The 21,210-nt window shown below is 38.0% G+C and overlaps 1 protein-coding gene across 3 annotated transcripts in view; it reads left to right on the top strand.

Moving 5' to 3' along the window:
- The window catches only part of COL14A1 (collagen type XIV alpha 1 chain), a 256,610-nt gene that overhangs the window by 169,073 nt on the left and 66,327 nt on the right, over positions 1–21,210 (top strand). For all 3 annotated transcript variants that reach the window (XM_030938097.1, XM_010381456.2, XM_030938098.1), the window contains exons 36-37: positions 3,618–3,704; positions 20,402–20,455. In XM_030938097.1, the coding sequence (XP_030793957.1) occupies positions 3,618–3,704; positions 20,402–20,455 (141 nt within the window). The remainder of the gene's footprint in view (positions 1–3,617; positions 3,705–20,401; positions 20,456–21,210) is intronic.

The following is a 21,210-nucleotide window of genomic DNA, read 5'->3' as shown; positions in this document are numbered from 1 at the left end:
CTTTCATCACAGCAGCTATATTTGTAAATTAGGGCGTCATCCAAAAAAGTGTTGCAAAATCTAATGTTGAAACTGCAGACCGGAATCTACAAAGAACTCAAACAAATATACAAGAAAAAAACAAACAACCCCATCAAAAAGTGGGCAAAGGATATGAACAGACATTTCTCAAAAGAAGACATTCATACAGCCAACAGACACATGAAAAATGCTCATCATCACTCGCCATCAGAGAAATGCAAATCAAAACCACAATGAGATACCATCTCACACCAGTTAGAATGGCAATCATTAAAAAGTCAGGAAACAACAGGTGTTGGAGAGGATGTGGAGAAATAGGAACACTTTTTACACTGTTGGTGGGATTGTAAACTAGTTCAACCATTATGGAAAACAGTATGGCAATTCCTCAAGGATCTAGAACTAGATGTACCATATGACCCAGCCATCCCACTACTGGGTATATACCCAAAGGATTATAAATCATGCTGCTATAAAGACACATGCACACGTATGTTTGTTGCGGCACTATTCACAATAGCAAAGACTTGGAATCAACCCAAATGTCCATCTGTGACAGACTGGATTAAGAAAATGTGGCACATATACACCATGGAATATTATGCAGCCATAAAAAAAGGATGAGTTTGCGTCCTTTGTAGGGACATGGATGCAGCTGGAAACCATCATTCTTAGCAAACTATCACAAGAACAGAAAACCAAACACCACATGTTCTCACTCATAGGTGGGAACTGAACAATGAGATCACTTGGACTCGGGAAGGGGAACATCACACACCGGGGCCTATCATGGGGAAGGGGGAGGGGGGAGGGATTGCATTGGGAGTTATACCTGATATAAATGATGAATTGATGGGTGCTGACGAGTTGATGGGTGCAGCACACCAACATGGCACAAGTATACATATGTAACAAACCTGCAGGTTATGCACATGTACCCTAGAACTTAAAGTATAATTAAAAAAAAAAAAAAGATAGCTGCATGAGGAAAGAAAACTCTCAGTGTGGGTTTGTAGAAAAGAGAACAATTTCAATAATTAAGAAATAAAAATTAAGTACTTGATGATTAAAAAAAACAAAAAACAAAAAACAAAAACAAAAAAAAAAACAAACAAACAAAAAAAAGAAACTGCAGACCACCTTGAGCTCGTCATTCACACGAAGTCCAGTGGGTGCTGAATATTGCTGTGCTTCTCTTAAATTTTTAAAACATTCACAGGACCCCTGTGAGTTTAATATAGTGTTCCCAGACTTCTTGGTGCACAATTTTAGAACTGTAGTCATAATCTACATAACCTGTATGCAATCCTACTAGAAAACTAAACATTTGAAAGTTATTTATACCAAGTGATGGTATAAATATTTATGTCCTAACAACTCAGTAGCCTATATAAAATATAATACACATAAATTGGAAGAAAAATGATATTTATATCTTATTCCTAAATAACCATAATTTCTCACTGATGGGATGTGTGTATACCCATATATATATATATATAAACAAAAAAAAAAACAGATTTATATCTTAAGATCCTAGGACAAGTGAGCTGACATGAATGACCCTGTCATGGTTGGATAGTAGTCATGTCTTAATAATTAAAGCTGGAATTCTCCAGAGCATGGGGAACCCTTCGTAAAGTCTGTGAGATTTGATCTTATAACTGTATTAGTCTGTTCTCGTGTTGCTAATAAAAACATACCCAAGACTGGGTAATTTATAAAGGAAGATTTAGAGACGCACAGTTTTGTACAGCTGGAGAGGCCTCAGGAAACTTAAAACATGGTAGAAGGGGAAGCAAACACTTTCTTCTTCACAAGGTGGCAGCAAGGAGAAGTGCAGAGCAAACGTGAGGGAAAAGCCCCTTATAAAACTATCAGATCTCATGAGAATGTGTTCACTATCACAAGAAGAGCATGGAGGTAACCTCCCCTGTGATTCATACCTGGCTTACATTAGGCACCGAAGAAAAAGTTACTGAGTTGAAAAAGTCACTCCACTGGGTCCTACCTGTGACACGTGGGGATTATGGGAACTATATCAAGATGAGATTTGGGTGGGGACACAGCCAATCTGTATCAGTAAGACTTACTATATCAAGAAGCCAAACCGTATCACTAAGACTTATCACCTCACAACATCTATTGCAAGCACCAAATTTATGGCAGTCTGTATTTGAGAAGGAAGCAACTTATTATTTCTTCACCAAAATAAGTTTCTAGTAAACCCTGGAAGAAATTAAATTAGAGACACCTTGAGGTTATGCGAAAGGGCAGGTAAATGGGAAATTGGCAGCAGAAACACTCAGAATCCTCTGTTGTATCAAGCAAAGATGTGATCACCACTTTTTCTGGGAAGGACCCTTCTTGTTCCTTTTCTTTTTACTCGTCTCATTGAAGAGGCATAAATTCCATAGTAAAAAGACACGGTGCAGTAACAGTCAGCAGCACTGGCAAAACCATCACTGAGTCTCTGGCTACAGGTGGCCTGTAATTAGCCTTATTTGGGGATCTTTCAGAATGCTTAGGTTTATGTTTCACTCTAGCTGGCCAGATTTCAGGCCAGATGTGTCCACAGGGGGTTTGAATTGAAATCTTTTACTGTTGTCCAACATTTAGAGAAAAGTATATACACCATGTAACAGGCCATTTGCTTAACCTTTCTTGGGTTTCTGTTGCGAATGTTGTAGAGACTCAGATTATTTTCAATTTGGCAATTCAACTGTCATCTGTGCTCTATTTGGCTTTAATTTTATTTTCCCCCAAAGTTTTAAATAATGACTAATTTTTTCTCTATCCAAAGGGACTGATGAACTCCATGAAGTTCTATAGTATCTTATCCCAGTGCTGAGCTCATTTTGGCTGCTGTTCTAAATGGGATATTTATAAATTGTTCAATAGCTGTTAGCAGGTGCTCTGTCTTCCTCTACAGATTCCAGTAACTCATTCAGATATATTCAGCCTTCCATTAATAATCTATTTTGTAATGTCACATGATAACAATATTCCCTAAGAGAGAAGAAAAATGTTCTCCTATTCCAGAGCCTTAGATCTACACTGTGATGTTTTTCTTACTTTCAACCACAGAATGTGAGCAGTTGTGGAAACTGTCATAGGGAATTGATGATGAGTTTAAACGTGATTTTATTTTGTTTTTCTTTGTTTTAGTACAGATACAGTTGTTTTGATTGAGTACTCCAGCATGCTTTCTTTTATCCTTTGAAACAGAAAAATTATTATAGCATAAAAAAGTTTTCAAGACCTTTAGTTCACAGAGTACTATTACTCCAACCAACAGAATTAAATAGTAATCAAGAATTTTTTTTTGCACTCACTTCTGATTGTCTTTCCTCACCTGGATTCCCAAGCTGGTTTTAGCAACACCCCTTGATAATAGTGATTATCAGTGACCAGGAGGTACCCATTCATTTTTCTTTACAGAAAATATTTTGCAATCGGGAGTGAATATTCTCTGCCTTTGTAATGTGCACTTGAAAGTCTAAAAATATCTTAAATCAAACTGTTTTCTTTGAGCCAATAAAGCCATTTGTATAAACTGGTATGCTAATGGTTGTGCTTTTTTTGTTTCTTTTCAGAGAGATGATGAGTCTTGCCCAGACCTTCCTCATTCTTGCTCCTGTACTGAAACCAATGAAGTGGCTCTGGGACCAGCAGGCCCACCAGTAAGTCTTGCTGAGTTCAACCTTAAATGTTCTTTAATAATATTAATAGCTATCACTTGTGTGTGTCTAATATGTGTTGTCTACTGTACTAAATGGCTATTACTCACTTAATTGTAGGAATACAGTGAGACACAGAGATGTTAAGTAACTTGATTAAAGAACACAGCTTGGAGGAGCTGGGCTTCAAATCCCAGTCTCCATGACTCCTAGAGATGATGCTCCTCACCACTGTGCCATACGATGTCTCATACTGGTCTATACTCAAAATCTTCCCTTAAAGCTACTATGATTAATTTTCAGTGTGAATATTTCAAACCAGGTCTTTACTTATACCTGTAAGATTTGCATACACCTGCTTTGTCCACTTTCTCTCTCTTTTTTAAACTTTTACCTTAGGTTCAGGGGTACATGCGAAGGTTTGTTACATAGATAGGTAAACTCATGTCATGAGGATTTGTTGTACAGATTATTTCATCACCCAAGTACCAAGTCTAGTACTCAATGGCTATTTTTCTGATCCTTTCTCTCCTTCCATCCTCCACCCTCAAGTAAGTCCCCGTGTCTGTTGTTCCCTTCCTTGTGTCCATGAGTTCTTATCATTTAGCTCCCACTTACAAGTGAAATCATGTGGTATTTGGTTTTCTGTTTCTATGTTAGTTTCCTAAGGATAATGGCCTCCTGCTCCATAAATGTTCCCACAAAAGACATGATCTTGATCTTTTTTATAGCTGGATAGTATTCCATGATGTATATGTACCACATTTTCTTTATCCGTTACTGATGGGCATTTAAGTTGATTTCATGTCTTTGCTATTGTGAATAGTGCTACAGTGAGCATTCGTGTGTATGTGTCTTTATGATAGAATGGTTTATATTCCTTTGGGTATATACCCAGTAATGGGATTGCTGGGTTGAATGGTTGTTCTGTTTGTAGCTCTTTGAGGGATCGCCACACTGCTTTTCACAATGGTTGAACTAATTTACACTCCCATCAACAGTGTATAAGTGTTCCCTTTTCTCCGCAACCTTGCCCGCATGAGTGATTTTTTTTACTTTTTAAAAATAGGCATTCTGACTGCTGTGAGATGGTATTTTATTGTGATTTTGATTTTCATTTCTCTCATGATCAGTGATATTGAGCTTTTTTTCATATGCTTTTTGGCCACTTGTATGTCTTCTTTTGAAAAGTGTCTGTTTATGTCCTTTGCTCACCTTTTAATGGGATCGTTTGGGTTTTTTCTTATAAATTTGTTTAAATTCCTAATAGAGGCTGGATATTAGACCTTTGTTAGATGCACAGTTTGCAAAAATTTTCTTCCATTCTATAGGTTGTCTGTTTACTCTGTTGCTAGTTACTTTCGCTGTGCAGAAGCTCTTTAGTATAATTAGAGCCCATTTGTCAATTTTTGCTTTTGTTGTGATTGCTTTTGGTGTCTTCTTCGTCATGAAATCTTTGCTCGTGCCTATGTCCTGAATGGTATTGCCTAGGTTGTCTTCCAGAGTTTTTATAGTTGTGGGTTTTACATTTAAGTCTTTAGTCCATCTTGAGTTAGTTTTTGTATGTGGTATAAGGAAGGGGTCCAGTTTCAATCTTCTGCGTATGGCTAGCCAGTTATCCCAGTACCATTTATTGAATAGGGAGTCCTTTCTCCGTTGCTTGTTTTTATCAGCTCTGTTGAAAATCAGATGGTCATAGGTGTGTGGTCTTATTTCTGGGTTCTGTATTCTATTCCACTGGTCTATGTGTCTGTTCTTGTACCAGTATCATGCTGTTTTGCTTACCATAACCCTGTAGTATAGTTTGAAGTTGCGTAACATGATGCTCCAGCTTTGTTATTTTTACTTAGGATTGCCTTGACTATCCAGGCTCTTTTGTGATTCCACATGAATTTTAAAATAGTTTTTTTCTAGTTCTGTAAAGAATGTTATTGGTAGTTTGATAGGAGCAGCATTCACTCTGTAAATTGCTTTGGGGAGTATGGTCATTTAAACAATATTAATCCTTCCTATCCAAGAGCATGGAATGTTCGTCCATTTGTTTATGTCATCTCTGATTTCTTTGAGCAGTGTTATAATTCTCAATGTAGAGATCTTTCAGCTTCCTAGTTAGCTGTATTCCTAGATATTTTATGCTTTTTGTGGCAATTGTGGATGGGACTGCATTCTTGATTTGACTCTTGGCTTGGCTGCTGTTGGTGTATAGGGATGTTAGTGATCTTTGTGCATTGATTTTACATCCTGAAACGTTGCCAAAGTTGTTTATTAGCTGAAGGAGCTTTTGGGCTAAGATGATGGGGTTTTCTAGATGTAGAATCATGTCATCTACAAACAGGGATAGTTTGACTCCCTGTCTTCCTATTTGGATGCCTTTATTTCTTTCTCTTGTCTGATTGCACTGGCCAGGACTTCCAATACTATATTAAATAGGAGTAGTAAGAGAGAACATCCTTGTCTTGTGCTGGTTTTCAATAGGAAATGCTTCCAGCTTTTGCCCATTCAGTATGATGTTGGCTGCAGGTTTGTCATATATGGTTCTTCTTATTTTAACCATATATGGTTCTTCTTATGTTCCTTCAGTACCTATTTTATTGAGAGTTTTTAACATGAAGGGATGTTGAATTTTATCAAAAGCCTTTTTTGCATCTATTGAGATAATTATGTGGTTTTTGTCTTTGGTTCTGTTTATGTGATGAATCACATTTATTGATTTGCATATGTTGAGCCAACCTAGCATCCCAGGGATGAAGCCTACTTGACTGTGGTGGATTATCTTTTTGGTGTGCTGCTGAATTCAGTTTGCAGGTATTTTGTTGAGGAATTTTGAATTGATGTTCATCAAGGATATTAGCCTGAAGTTTTCTGTTGTTGTGTCTCTTCCAGGTTTTGCTCTCAGGATGATACTGACCTCGTAGAATGAGTTAAGGAGGAGTTATTCCTCCTCAATTTTTTGCAATAGTTTCAAAAGGAATGTTACCAGCTCTTCTTTGTACATCTGGTAGAATTTGACTGTGAATCCTTCTGGCCCTGGGCTTTTTTTGGTTGCTAGACTATTTATTATGGATTCAATTTCAGACCTTGTTATTGGTCTGTTCAGGGAATCAATTTCTTTCTGGTTTAGTCTTGGGAGGGTATATGTGTCCAGGAGTTTATCCATCTCCTCTAGGTTTTCTAGTATGTGTACATAGAGGTATTTGTAGTAGTTTCTAATGGTTACTTTTATTTCTGTGGGGTCAGGTTAACATTCCCTTTGTCGTTTGTAATTGTATTTATTTGGATTTTCCTTCTTTTCTGCTTTATTAGTCTAGCTGGTGGCTTATCTATCTTACTAATTTTTTCAAAAAACTAACTACTGGATTTGTTGTCTTTTGAATGTTTTTTCATGTCTTGATTTCCTTCAGTTCAGCCCTGATCTTGGTTATTTTTTGTCTTCTGCTAGTTTTGGGGTTGGTTTGCTCTTGCTTCTTTCATTCTCTCAGTTGTGATATTAGGTTGTTAATTTGAGATCCTTCTAACTTTTTGATGTGGGTGTGTAGTGCTATGAATTTTCCTCGTAACACTGCCTTAGCTGTGTCCCAGAGATTCTGGTAAGTTGTACCTTTGTTCTCATTAGTTTCAAAGAACTTCTTGATTCTGCTTAATTTTAACTTTTTAGGTATCCTGAGATTATGTTAAAATGTTACAAAAATTACAACTGTTGTCTTCCTATTGGCTTGTTATATGAATCATTGTAAATGAAACCATTTAACTTCAGTAATGCTTTTTACTTCAAGTCTGATTTGTCTAATATTAATATGCTTCCAATATTTGTGTTTTGGATTCTTTGTCTAATTTTTTAATTTTCTAATTTGTCTAACTTGCATGTTCTCATTCCAGCCAGTTGGAAAGGGAGAAAATGGTTGAGGACAGCATTTGGTTTTCATTTAAGAACAACACCCAGGGTATATGCAGCACCCTTTCTCTCATATTCCATTAGCCAGCACTTAGTCATAAGGTCATACCTACTTACATAGGATTACAAGAAATCAAGTCCCTAGATGGATGGTTATGTGTTTAGTTAAAACTCAGGGGATTATATTATTACAAAGAAGCAGTGGAAATGAATGTGAGGACAATTAGCAATTTCTGTACAACTGTGAAAACTATCTTTTTTTTTTCTAAGACAGAGTTTCGCTCTTGTCGGCCAGGCTGGCATGCAATGGCACAATCTCGGCTCACTGCAACCTCTGCCTCCCCAGGTTCAAGTGATTCTCCTGCCTCAGCCTCCCGAATAACTGGGATTACAGGCATGTGCCACCACGCCAGGCTAATTTTTTGTATTTTTAGTAGAGACGGGGTTTCTCCATGTTTGTCAGGCTGGTCTTGAACTCCTGACCTCAGGTGATCTGCCCACCTTGGCCCCCAAAGTGCTGGGATTACAGGCGTGAGCCACCGTGCCTCACTGAAAACTATCTTTTGAAAACATTTCAGATGTCAGAAATAAAAATATTTCAGATGAACGAAAACTATTAATTTACCACCAATATTCTCTCTAAGAAATATGCATAAGACATAATTTAAAATAAAGAAAAATAATACCAGAAGAAATTATGACCAAAGAAATAGCAAATATATGGGCAAATCTTAACAAATATTAATTTGTAACATATATATTTTCTTCATTGTTTATTTGCAACATTTCAATGTCTTTATATTTATATTTTAGATATTTCTCTTTAAATAGCATATGCCAAGATTTTGCTTTTAATTTGGTTTTACAATCTTTCTTTTGTAGTTTAGTCCATTTCTATTGGTTGTGATAACTGACCTATTCTGATTTACATCCACAACCTTAATTTTACTTTCTTGGTTTTTCTTGATTTCTCAATTTTTGCTTTTTTATTTGTATTACGTATATATTTCTTGCTTGAGATTGTATTTATTTTTGTCTTTAATTTTTGCTTTTATTGCATTCTCTTTTTCCCCTCCACTAGTTTGGAAAGTATACTCTATGGCTTTTCTTTTTCTTGCATTTTTTTCTATGAAATAGTAGATTTGTTTTGGTTATCTTTTTGTTGTTACTTTCTTTTTTTCTTTTCTTTTCTTTTTTTTTTTTAAATTATACTTTAAGTTCTAGGGTACATGTGAACAACGTGCAGGTTTGTTACATATATATATACATGTACCATGTTGGTGTACTGGACCCATCAACTCATCATTTACATTAGGTATATCTCCTAATGCTACCCCCTCCCCACAATAGGACCCAGTGTGTGATGCTCCCCTTCCCATGTCCAAGTGATCTCATTGTTCGATTCCTACCTATGAGTGAGAACATGTGGTATTTGGTTTTCTGTGTTGCGATAGTTTGCTGAGAATGATGGTTTCCAGCTGCATCCATGTCCCTACAAAGGACACGAACTCATCCTTTTTTATGGCTGCGTAGTATTCCATGGTATATATGTGCCACATTTTCTTTTTTATTTTTATTTTTTTATCTTTTTTTTTATTTCTTTATTTTTTTATTTTTGGAATAAATGTATTTGGGGGTAGAGATCACACGAGTTCATTAGTACTAAACTTCAAGTACCCAAGCTTTTATGGTCAAACATGAAAAACTGGCCAGCATTTACAATGTTGCTTCCATAGCAAACTGTATTCTATGTTAGAAGCATTATTTGTACTCCAAACGCACTTTATACAATACATGATATTTCTAAGTTGGATATATGTCATCAAACCCAGTTATTTCTACAGTTTGGAAGCTTTTGTGCATCTTTTTCTTTTCTTTTCTTTTTTCTTTTTCTTTTTTTTTTTTTTTTTATACTTTAAGTTCTAGGGTACATGTGCATAACGTACAGGTTTGTTACATATGTATACTTGTGCCATGTTGGTGTGCTGCACCCATCAACTCGTCAGCACCCATCAAGTCATCATTTATATCATGTATAACTCCCCAATGCAATCCCTCCCCCCTCCCCCCTCCCCATGATAGGCCCCAGTATGTGATGTTCCCCTTCCCGAGTCCAAGTTTCCTCATTGTTCAGTTCCCACCTATGAGTGAGAACATGCGGTGTTTGGTTTTCTGTTCTTGTGATAGTTTGCTAAGAATGATGGTTTCCAGCTGCATCCATGTCCCTACAAAGGACGCAAACTCATCCTTTCTTTATGGCTGCATAATATTCCATGGTGTATATGTGCCACATTTTCTTAATCCAGTCTGTCACAGATGGACATTTGGGTTGATTCCAAGTCTTTGCTATTGTGAATAGTGCCGCAATAAACATACGTGTGCATGTGTCTTTATAGCAGCATGATTTATCATCCTTTGGGTATATACCCAGTAGTGGGATGGCTGGGTCATATGGTACATCTAGTTCTAGATCCTTGAGGAATTGCCATACTGTTTTCCATAATGGTTGAACTAGTTTACAATCCCACCAACAGTGTAAAAGTGTTCCTATTTCTCCACATCCTCTCCAACACCTGTTGTTTCCTGATTTTTTAATGATTGCCATTCTAACTGGTGTGAGATGGTATCTCATTGTGGTTTTGATTTGCATTTCTCTGATGGCGAGTGATGATGAGCATTTTTTCATGTGTCTGTTGGCTGTATGAATGTCTTCTTTTGAGAAATGTCTGTTCATATCCTTTGCCCACTTTTTGATGGGGTTGTTTGTTTTTTTCTTGTATATTTGTTTGAGTTCTTTGTAGATTCTGGATATTAGCCCTTTGTCAGATGAGTAGGTTGCAAAAATTTTCTCCCATTCTGTAGGTTGCCTGTTCACTCTGATGGTAGTTTCTTTTGCTGTGCAGAAGCTCTTTAGTTTAATTAGATCCCATTTGTCAATTTTGGCTTTTGCTGCCATTGCTTTTGGTGTTTTAGCCATGAAGTCCTTGCCCATGCCTATGTCCTGAATGGTACTACCTAGATTTTCTTCTAGGGTTTTTATGGTATTAGGTCTAACATTTAAGTCTCTAATCCATCTTGAATTAATCTTCGTATAAGGAGTAAGGAAAGGATCCAGTTTCAGGTTTCTACTTATGGCTAGCCAATTTTCCCAGCACCATTTATTAATTAGGGAATCCTTTCCCCATTTCTTGTTTCTCTCAGGTTTGTCAAAGATCAGATGGCTGTAGATGTGTGGTATTATTTCCGAGGACTCTGTTCTGTTCCATTGGTCTATATCGCTGTTTTGGTACCAGTACCATGCTGTTTTGGTTACTGTAGCCTTGTAGTATAGTTTGAAGTCAGGTAGCGTGACGCCTCCAGCTTTGTCCTTTTGACTTAGGATTGTCTTGGCAATGCGGGCTCTTTTTTGGTTCCATATGAACTTTAAAGCAGTTTTTTCCAATTCTGTGAAGAAACTCATTGGTAGCTTGATGGGGATGGCATTGAATCTATAAATAACCTTGGGCAGTATGGCCATTTTCACGATATTGATTCTTCCTATCCATGAGCATGGTATGTTCTTCCATTTGTTTGTGTCCTCTTTGATTTCACTGAGCAGTGGTTTGTAGTTCTCCTTGAAGAGGTCCTTTACATCCCTTGTGAGTTGGATTCCTAGGTATTTCATTCTCTTTGAAGCAATTGTGAATGGAAGTTCATTCCTGATTTGGCTCTCTGCTTGTCTGTTACTGGTGTATAAGAATGCTTGTGATTTTTGCACATTAATTTTGTATCCTGAGACTTTGCTGAAGTTGGTTATCAGCTTAAGGAGATTTTGGGCTGAGACGATGGGGTTTTCTAAATATACAATCATGTCATCTGCAAACAGGGACAATTTGACTTCTTCTTTTCCTAACTGGATACCCTTGATTTCTTTCTCTTGCCTGATTGCCCTAGCCAGAACTTCCAACACTATGTTGAATAGGAGTGGTGAGAGAGGGCATCCCTGTCTTGTGCCAGTTATCAAAGGGAATTTTTCCAGTTTTTGCCCATTCAGTATGATATTAGCTGTGGGTTTGTCATAAATAGCTCTTATTATTTTGAGGTACGTTCCATCGATACTGAATTTATTGAGCGTTTTTAGCATGAAGGGCTGTTGAATTTGTCAAAAGCCTTTTCTGCATCTATTGAGATAATCATGTGGTTCTTGTCTTTGGTTCTGTTTATATGCTGGATTACGTTTATTGATTTGCGAATGTTGAACCAGCCTTGCATCCCAGGGATGAAGCCCACTTGATCATGGTGGATAAGCTTTTTGATGTGCTGCTGAATCCGGTTTGCCAGTATTTTATTGAGAATTTTTGCATCGATGTTCATCAGGGATATTGGTCTAAAATTCTCTTTTTTTGTTGTGTCTCTGCCAGGCTTTGGTATCAGGATGATGTTGGCCTCATAAAATGAGTTAGGGAGGATTCCCTCTTTTTCTGTTGATTGGAATAGTTTCAGAAGGAATGGTACCAGCTCCTCCTTGTACCTCTGGTAGAATTCAGCTGTGAATCCATCTGGTCCTGGACTTTTTTTGGTGGGTAGGCTATTAATTGTTGCCTCAATTTCAGAGCCTGCTATTGGTCTATTCAGGGATTCAACTTCTTCCTGGTTTAGTCTTGGGAGAGTGTAAGTGTCCAGGAAATTATCCATTTCTTCTAGATTTTCTAGTTGATTTGTGTAGAGGTGTTTATAGTATTCTCTGATGGTAGTTTGTATTTCTGTGGGGTCGGTGGTGATATCCCCTTTATCATTTTTTATTGCGTCTATTTGATTCCTCTCTCTTTTCTTCTTTATTAGTCTTGCTGGCGGTCTGTCAATTTTGTTGATCTTTTCAAAAAACCAACTCCTGGATTCATTGATTTTTTGGAGGGTTTTTTGTGTCTCTATCTCCTTCATTTCTGCTCTGATCTTAGTTATTTCTTGCCTTCTGCTAGCTTTTGAATGTGTTTGCTCTTGCCTCTCTAGTTCTTTTAATTGTGATGTTAGAGTGTCAATTTTAGATCTTTCCTGCTTTCTCTTGTGGGCATTTAGTGCTATAAATATCCCTCTACACACTGCTTTAAATGTGTCCCAGAGATTCTGGTATGTTGTATCTTTGTTCTCATTGGTTTCAAAGAACATCTTTATTTCTGCTTTCATTTCATTATGTACCCAGTAGTCATTCAGGAGCAGGTTGTTCAGTTTCCATGTAGTTGAGCGGTTTTGATTGAGTTTCTTAGTCCTGAGTTCTAGTTTGATTGCACTGTGGTCTGAGAGACAGTTTGTTATAATTTGTGTTCTTTTACATTTGCTGAGGAGTGCTTTACTTCCAATTATGTGGTCAATTTTGGAATAAGTGCGATGTGGTGCTGAGAAGAATGTATATTCTGTTGATTTGGGGTGGAGAGTTCTATAGATGTCTATTAGGTCCGCTTGGTGCAGAGATGAGTTCAATTCCTGGATATCCTTGTTAACTTTCTGTCTCGTTGATCTGTCTAATGTTGACAGTGGAGTGTTGAAGTCTCCCATTATTATTGTATGGGAGTCTAAGTCCCTTTGTAAATCTCTAAGGACTTGCTTTATGAATCTGGGTGCTCCTGTATTGAGTGCATATATATTTAGGATAGTTAGCTCTTCCTGTTGAATTGATCCCTTTACCATTATGTAATGGCCTTCTTTGTCTCTTTTGATCTTTGATGGTTTAAAGTCTGTTTTATCAGAGACTAGGATTGCAACCCCTGCTTTTTTTTTGTTCTCCATTTGCTTGGTAGATCTTCCTCCATCCCTTTATTTTGAGCCTATGTATGTCTCTGCATGTGAGATGGGTCTCCTGAATACAGCAGACTGATGGGTCTTGACTCTTTATCCAGTTTGCCAGTCTGTGTCTTTTAATTGGAGCATTTAGTCCATTAACATTTAAGGTTAATATTGTTATGTGTGAACTTGATCCTGCCATTATGATGTTAATTGGTTATTTTGCTCATTAGTTGATGCAGTTTCTTCCTAGCCTCGATGGTCTTTACATTTTGGCATGTTTTTGCAATGGCTGGTACCGCTTGTTCCTTTCCATGTTTAGGGCTTCCTTCAGGGTCTCTTGTAAGGCAGGCCTGGTGGTGACAAAATCTCTAAGCATTTGCTTATCTCTAAAGGATTTTCTTTCTCCTTCACTTATGAAACTTAGTTTGGCTGGATATGAAATTCTGGGTTGAAAATTCTTTTCTTTAAGAACGTTGAATATTGGCCCCCACTCTCTTCTGGCTTGTAGAGTTTCTGCCGAGAGATCTGCTGTTAGTCTGATGGGCTTCCCTTTGTGGGTAACCCGACCTTTTTCTCTGGCTGCCCTTAAGATTTTTTCCTTCATTTCAACTTTGGTGAATCTGGCAATTATGTGTCTTGGAGTTGCTCTTCTGGAGGAGTATCTTTGTGGCATTCTCTGTATTTCCTGAATTTGAATGTTGGCCTGCCCTACTAGGTTGGGGAAGTTCTCCTGGATGATCTCCTGAAGAGTGTTTTCCAACTTGGTTCCATTTTCCCCCTCACTTTCAGGCACCCCAATCAGACGTAGATTTGGTCTTTTTACATAATCCCATACTTCTTGCAGGCTTTGTTCATTTCTTTTTCTTCTTTTTTCTTTTGGTTTCTCTTCTCGCTTCATTTCATTCATTTGATCCTCAATCGCTGATACTCTTTCTTCCAGTTGATCGAGTCAGTTACTGAAGCTTGTGCATTTGTCACGTATTTCTCGTGTCATGGTTTTCATCTCTGTCATTTCGTTTATGACCTTCTCTGCATTAATTAGTCTAGCTGTCAATTCTTCTACTCTTTTTTCAAGATTTTTAGTTTCTTTGCGCTGGGTACGTAACTCCTCCTTTAGCTCTGAGAAGTTTGATGGACTGAAGCCTTCTTCTCTCATCTCATGAAAGTCATTCTCTGACCAGCTTCGATCCATTGCTGGCGATGGGCTGCGCTCCTTTGCAGGGGGAGATGCGCTCTTATTTTTTGAATTTCCAGCTTTTCTGCCCTGCTTTTTCCCCATCTTTGTGGTTTTATCTGTCTCTGGTCTTTGATGATGGTGACGTACTGATGGGGTTTTGGTATAGGTGTTCTTCCTGTTTGATAGTTTTCCTTCTGACAGTCAGGACCCTCAGCTATAGGTCTGTTGGAGATTGCTTGAGGTTCACTCCAGACCCTGTTTGCCTGGGTATCAGCAGCAGAGGTTGCAGAAGATAGAATATTGCTGAACAGCGAGTGTACCTGTCTGATTCTTACTTTGGAAGCTTCCTCTCAGGGGTGTACTCCACCCTGTGAGGTGTGGGGTGTCAGACTGCCCCTAGTGGGGGATGTCTCCCAGTTAGGCTACTCAGGGGTGAGGGACCCACTTGAGCAGGCAGTCTGTCCGTTCTTAAATCTCAACCTCCGTGTTGGGAGATCCACTGCTCTCTTCAAAGCTGTCAGACAGAGTCGTTCGCATCTGCTCAGCCCTCTGCTGCTTCCCCTGTTGTGCCCTGTCCCCAGAGGTGGAGTCTACAGAGACAGGCAGGTTTCCTTGAGCTGCTGTGAGCTCCACCCAGTTCGAGCTTCCCAGCGGCTTTGTTTACCTAGTTAAGCCTCAGCAATGGCGGGCGCCCCTCCCCCAGCCTCCCTGCTGTCTTGCGGATAGATCGCTGCAGACTGCTGTGTTAGCAATGAGGGAGGCTCAGTGGGCGTGGGACCCTCCCGGCCAGGTGTGGGATATATTCTCCTGGTGTGCCAGTTGGCTTAAAGCACAGTATTGGGGTGGGAGTTACCTGATTTTCCAGGTGTTGTGTGTCTCAGTTCCCCTGGCTAGGAAAAGGGATTCCCTTCCCCCTTGCGCTTCTCAGGTGAGACGATGCCTCGCCCTGCTTCAGCTCTCGCTGGTCAGGCTGCAGCAGCTGACCAGCACCGATTGTCCGGCACTCCCTAGTGAGATGACCCCAGTACCTCAGTTGAAAATGCAGAAATCACCGGTCTTCTGTGTCGCTCGCGCTGGGAGTTGGAGACTGGAGCTGTTCCTATTCGGCCATCTTGCTCGGCCCCCACATTTTCTTAATCCAGTCTGTCACTGATGGACATTTGGGTTGATTCCAAGTCTTTGCTATTGTGAATAGTGCCACAATAAACATACGTGTGCATGTGTCTTTGTAGCAGCCTGACATAATCCTTTGGGTATATCCCCAGTAATGGGATGACTGGGTCAAATGGTATTTCTAGTTCTAGATCCTTGAGGAATTGCCACACTGTCTTCCACAATGGTTGAACTAGTTTACAGTCCCACCAACAGTGTAAAAGTGTTCCTATTTCTCCACATCCTCTCCAGCATCTGTTGTTTCCTGACTTTTTAATGATTGCCATTCTAACTGGTGTGAGATGGTATCTCATTATGGTTTTGATTTGCATTTCTCTGATGGCCAGTGATGATGAGCATTTTTTCATGTGTCTGTTGGCTGTATGCATGTCTTCTTTTGAGAAGTATCTGTTCATATCCTTTGCCCACTTTTTGATGGGGTTGTTTGTTTTTTTCTTGTAAATTTGCTTGAGTTCGTTATAGGTTCTGGATATTAGCCCTGGCTTTTCTATTAATAGTTGACCCAGAAGTTTTTACCAGATATACTTAGCTTAACAAAGTTTAAAATAATCAGTATTTCTATACTTCTTTGCCAGTGTGATGAGTTGGAATTCTTTCATCTTAGATCGTCTTCTTAATAATTTATGTGCTCTTACTACCCAGTGTTTTAATGCTGTTGTTAACATCACAAATTAGATGTCTTGATTATTATTATTGCCTGTGTGAGCTCTAAAACATAAACTCTCCAGCAAGTCTCAGCCACCTTTCCCATCCTTCCTGAGGGCACTTTCAGTTCACATGTGTACTATAGTTTTTTTATTATTTTTTTTTTCTTCTTGGTTCTTAAGAATAGAGTTCTTAATTACAATAGTGTTTTAGCCAGCATTAATGCATGTTTATAGCAGGAGGGTTTTCACGTTTTTTCGTCTGTAATATGCTGGAACAAGTCATAAAATATTTATTTGTGACCTAAACAGCAAACTTTCTAATGAGGAGAAGGAGCAGAGATGTGAAAGGGAAGGGTTAAGCTTTGATTTGGAGGGGAAAAAAGATGTAAAATAAGAAAAAAGCAATTGAAATTTTATATTTCAAAAATTTCAAATAAGGAAATTTTGTATTCTAAATAAAGCATAATAATAAACTAACTAAGAAATAGTATCTTGAGCAATATGTAATAAATTCTGTTTGATGATTGAACATACTTGATTGTTTTCTCATTCATGAATTTCACAGTAGTATGATGTATCAATAAAACCAAAGGATCTGTAGGAAGGCCTAGATAGAAGAATCATATTCTCTTTGCAAAGGCGAACCCTCTCTAATTGAAAAGATGATTGTTTTCATCCACAAGTATTTGTTGAATTCTTGTCCCATGCCCAGTGACAAGAGTTAAGGATGAGGTGGAAATTAAGTTAGAAGTATAAAATGATTCCTGGCTTTCGGACATGGTGCCTCTGACATGAATATCTGTGAGATAAACAGTCTTGATTATTATTATTTGAATAAAATCTTCAGTTGAAGATATATTTGAATATATATTTGAATAAAATCTTCAGTTGAAAACAAATCATTTAAGATGCACAAACAAAAAGTTGTGACAGACTGGGTGTATTAACTGAGATAGACTAGGCTGCGAGAAACAGAAAATTTAGCTAACACAGTAGCGTAAACTACGTGGACAATAGGACATTTATTGTTTGCTCAATAAAAGGTTTACAGGCAGATGATCTGAAGAAGGCAAATGAGGCTGCTAGACAACTTCATCAAGGACTTGTGCTTGCTCTTGCTTCCTATGTTGCTTTTCTTAGGTTTGCTGCTTCTTGATCAAATTGGCGAAAACTGCTTAACACAACTATTCCTGGTTGCAAAGAAAAGCCAAGACAAGAAGTATCTGTCTTTTTTGGCCTTTATTGTAGGCATGAAATGGAGAAGGGGGTCAGAAAAGGCTCTTAGGGAGCCAGCCATAGTGTCTGACACGCTGGAGGAAAAACTATAATGGAGAGTGTATAGAAATCTGATATATGGCATTCGATATTAGCATTGCAGATCAAGTAGAGAAATGATTGGTATTCAGTAATGGTGCTGGGACGTTTAGTTTTCCATGTAGAAAATATCTACAAATAAAAGTATATATAACATATGAGTTTGTGTAAGTACACTCCATAATGTTCACACAATGACAAAATTGCCTAACAAAACATTTCTCAGAATGCACTTCTGTCACCAAGCAATTTATGACTTCTTATGAAGAATTTCTACTCATTAAAGAGAAAAAGACATGTAACCCAATAGAAAACTGAGTGAAGTGTATAAATAGACGATCACAGTGAGAATAAATACAAATAGATAAACTTATAAAAAGATAAATAATCATAATAGTTTTCAGGGAAATGAAAATTGGAACAAGAATAAGGTTTTTCAGCCAGGCGAGGTGGCTCACGCTTGTAATCCCAGCACTTTGGGAGGCTGAGGTGGGCAGATCACGAGGTCAGGAGATCAAGACCATCCTGGCTAACACAGTGAAACCCCATCTCTACTAAAAATACAAAAAATTAGCCGGGCGAGGTGGCAGGCGCCTGTAGTCCCAGCTACTCGGGAGGCTGAGGCAGGAGAATGGCGTGAACCCGGGAGGCGGAGCTTACAGTGAGTCAAGATCGTGCCACTGCACTCCAGCCTGGGCGACAGAGCGAGACTCCACCTCAAAAAAAAAAAAAAAAAAAAGAATAAGATTTTTCTTTAGCAATCTGGTTGATAAAAATGTAAAGTTTGGAAATATTCAGGGTTGATTAAGATTTAAGGAAACAGGGCCCATCTTAAACTGTTGGCAGATCTATAAACTGGCACAGTTAGTTTAGAGTGCAATCTGATAATATAGCTGCAAATTTATCAGCTTTCACTTATGATTCTATTCTTGGTATCTTCTTCTGAGAAATAGTAAGTTTTACTTAAGGGATATGTAAGGATGTCAATTGAAACATGTTTTAAAATTTTTTTAATTTTTAATTTTTTGAGACGGAGTCTCACTCTGTCATTTTGGCTGGGGTGCAGTGGCATGATCTCGGCTCACTGCAACCTCTGCCTCCTGGGTTTAAGCGACTCTCCTGCCTTAACCTCCCAAATAGCTCGGATTACAGACTTGTGCCACCATGCTTGGCTAATTTTTGTATTTTTGGTAGAGATGGGGTTTCACTATGTTGGCCAGGCTGGTCTCGAACTCCTAACCTCAAGTGATCCACCCGCCTTGGCCTCCCAAAGTGCTGGGATTACAGGCATAAGCCAGCATGCCCAGCCTGAAGCATTATTTAAACGGCTGAAAATTGTGGGAATAAAACTACTTAAATTTCCAATAATAAAAGAATGGCTAAACAAACTCTTATATATCCAAGGTTCAGACAACTATGCAACAGTTAAGAATGAATTAGATCTATGTGTGCTATAATAAAAAATCACTAAAGCATATTAAGTTGAAGTCATAGCTATGTAAAAAGCGTGACATCACATATTTGAAACATACACAGCAAATAATACAGTAATACTATAGGCAGTATTTTCTATAGATACGTATGCACATGAATAAAATTACATTTTATAATTGTATTTATAAAATCTGGAAGATGAGCAACTAATTGATAAAAAGGAAGAGTGCATGTAAATGGTTTTTTTAAAAGCTGAGGAAATTTTAAAGATCACCTGACCCAGTGTTTTCTTAAGCGATACAGTGTTCTGCTAATGGTGTACGGAATCCCTTTCAGTAATCCTGGACATAGCATGAAATAAATTGGAATCACACAGGGAGAAAGTTAGTCCATTTTCAAGGATTTTTCAATCCTTCTGCTCAGGTGAAAGGTAAATTCTGTCTGGTGCCCACACAGTCCTCCTAACACTTATTCGTCTCCCTTTTTATCAAAGAGCAAACTCTTGGCTCACAGACTTCAATAGAAACAGAATCTAGCTAAATTTAGTAGCACTATTTACAGTGTATTGATTTCTAAGATTACCTTATAGTTTCAGCAAGTGATACTTTTTTTCATTTACTGTAATGCTGTATTTGCTTTTAAAATAAGTGAAATAGTCAATTAAGATATTCAGTAAATACACATGTGTGTTTAGACACATATGAATGTACATACAGGGAATATATATTTAACATGTACACACATATTATGTTTGTAGATATATATCTATGTAAAGAATACTGCTATTGAATAATAGTCTAGATAGGGCATTAATATGGCAAAAATTTTGAGGGGAAATATGAATGACAACTTTCAGAAAGATGAAACTAATTGTCCTTTTGTTGTGTAAATAAAGAAAATTAGATTCTTGCTACTTTCATGTGTTTTTTACAATTTAATTGGATCATCTCAAAGTTATGATTTATATGCTATATATATGTTTTATAACATATATAATTTTGATTAACTGTGTATTCTTTGGATCATTAGTAATGGTAGTCTTCTATAATCACTCAGTAAATAAAATCTTACGGTTTTTCAATATTTAAAAAACATTTGGCAAAGAAAGTTTTCCAAAACCATGAAAGGACTGGGGCTGGGTGGTAAGTTTCCAGTGAAGGATCATGATGAATGTATACTGTTACACAGTGTGTTGGCCTTTACATGAAATAATAATGAGTTAATTCATTCTATTAAGGAAAATGAATGAAATACACTGTTTTGAGATTTGTCTTTGAGCTAATATTTAACATCTGTTTGCCAGGGTGGTCCGGGACTCCGAGGACCAAAGGGCCAGCAAGGTGAACCAGGTCCAAAGGTAATGTGCATGTTCTCTCTCTCTCTCTCTCTCTCTCTCTCTCTCTCTCTCTGTCTCCTCCCTCTCTCTCTCTCTCTCTCTCTGTCTCTCTCTGTCTCTCTCTCTCTCATACATAGCCATCATTTTGGAATTAAATATGACTTAGTTCACTCTTGCAATCTAAACTTCCTTATATTTTTATGAAAGTTGTGCCTAACTCTTCTTCCTTATTTTAAGAGACTATGCTTTTTAATCCAAAAGAATATTTAATAACTCAGTGGAAAGAAAGGCTTCTGGGTCAGAAATAAGAATGTCAATGTTCTGAGTGGTTTAGTCTCCAAGCTAGTTCTCTCAGAATTTGTACATTCTTCTCCTCCTTTACCTACAACAAAAGCATATCTTTAGAGGAATCATGCAGAACCACAACTTGGCATCAGTCCTTTCCAGGTAATTTCTCAGGTTTTGGATTCCTCCTTCTCCACTGCACTATATATAATCAAACACACAACTCCGTTTTTCATTCTTACTGCCCAGGGTCATCAAATATGGTGGTTCAGGTTGTACACTGTACAAAGGCACCCGCCAAGAGACCAAGCCATGCCAAGCCATGTCAAGGAACACATTTTTCTACTTTGCACAAAGGCATCCTGAGGACTGGCAGAAGCCCAGTCACTAATGAACTTCAGGCCTCCCCATCTTCTCTCCGGCTCTTGGCAAATCTTCTAACTGGTCTTCTGTCCCAAGTGGCTTAACATTTCGATTGATTCTTCACATCT

This window comes from Rhinopithecus roxellana, chromosome 9 (genome assembly GCF_007565055.1).
Source record: "Rhinopithecus roxellana isolate Shanxi Qingling chromosome 9, ASM756505v1, whole genome shotgun sequence".
NCBI lineage: Eukaryota > Metazoa > Chordata > Mammalia > Primates > Cercopithecidae > Rhinopithecus > Rhinopithecus roxellana.
Note: the sequence above shows the minus strand (reverse complement) of the source record. Positions and strands in the feature narration are given on the sequence as shown.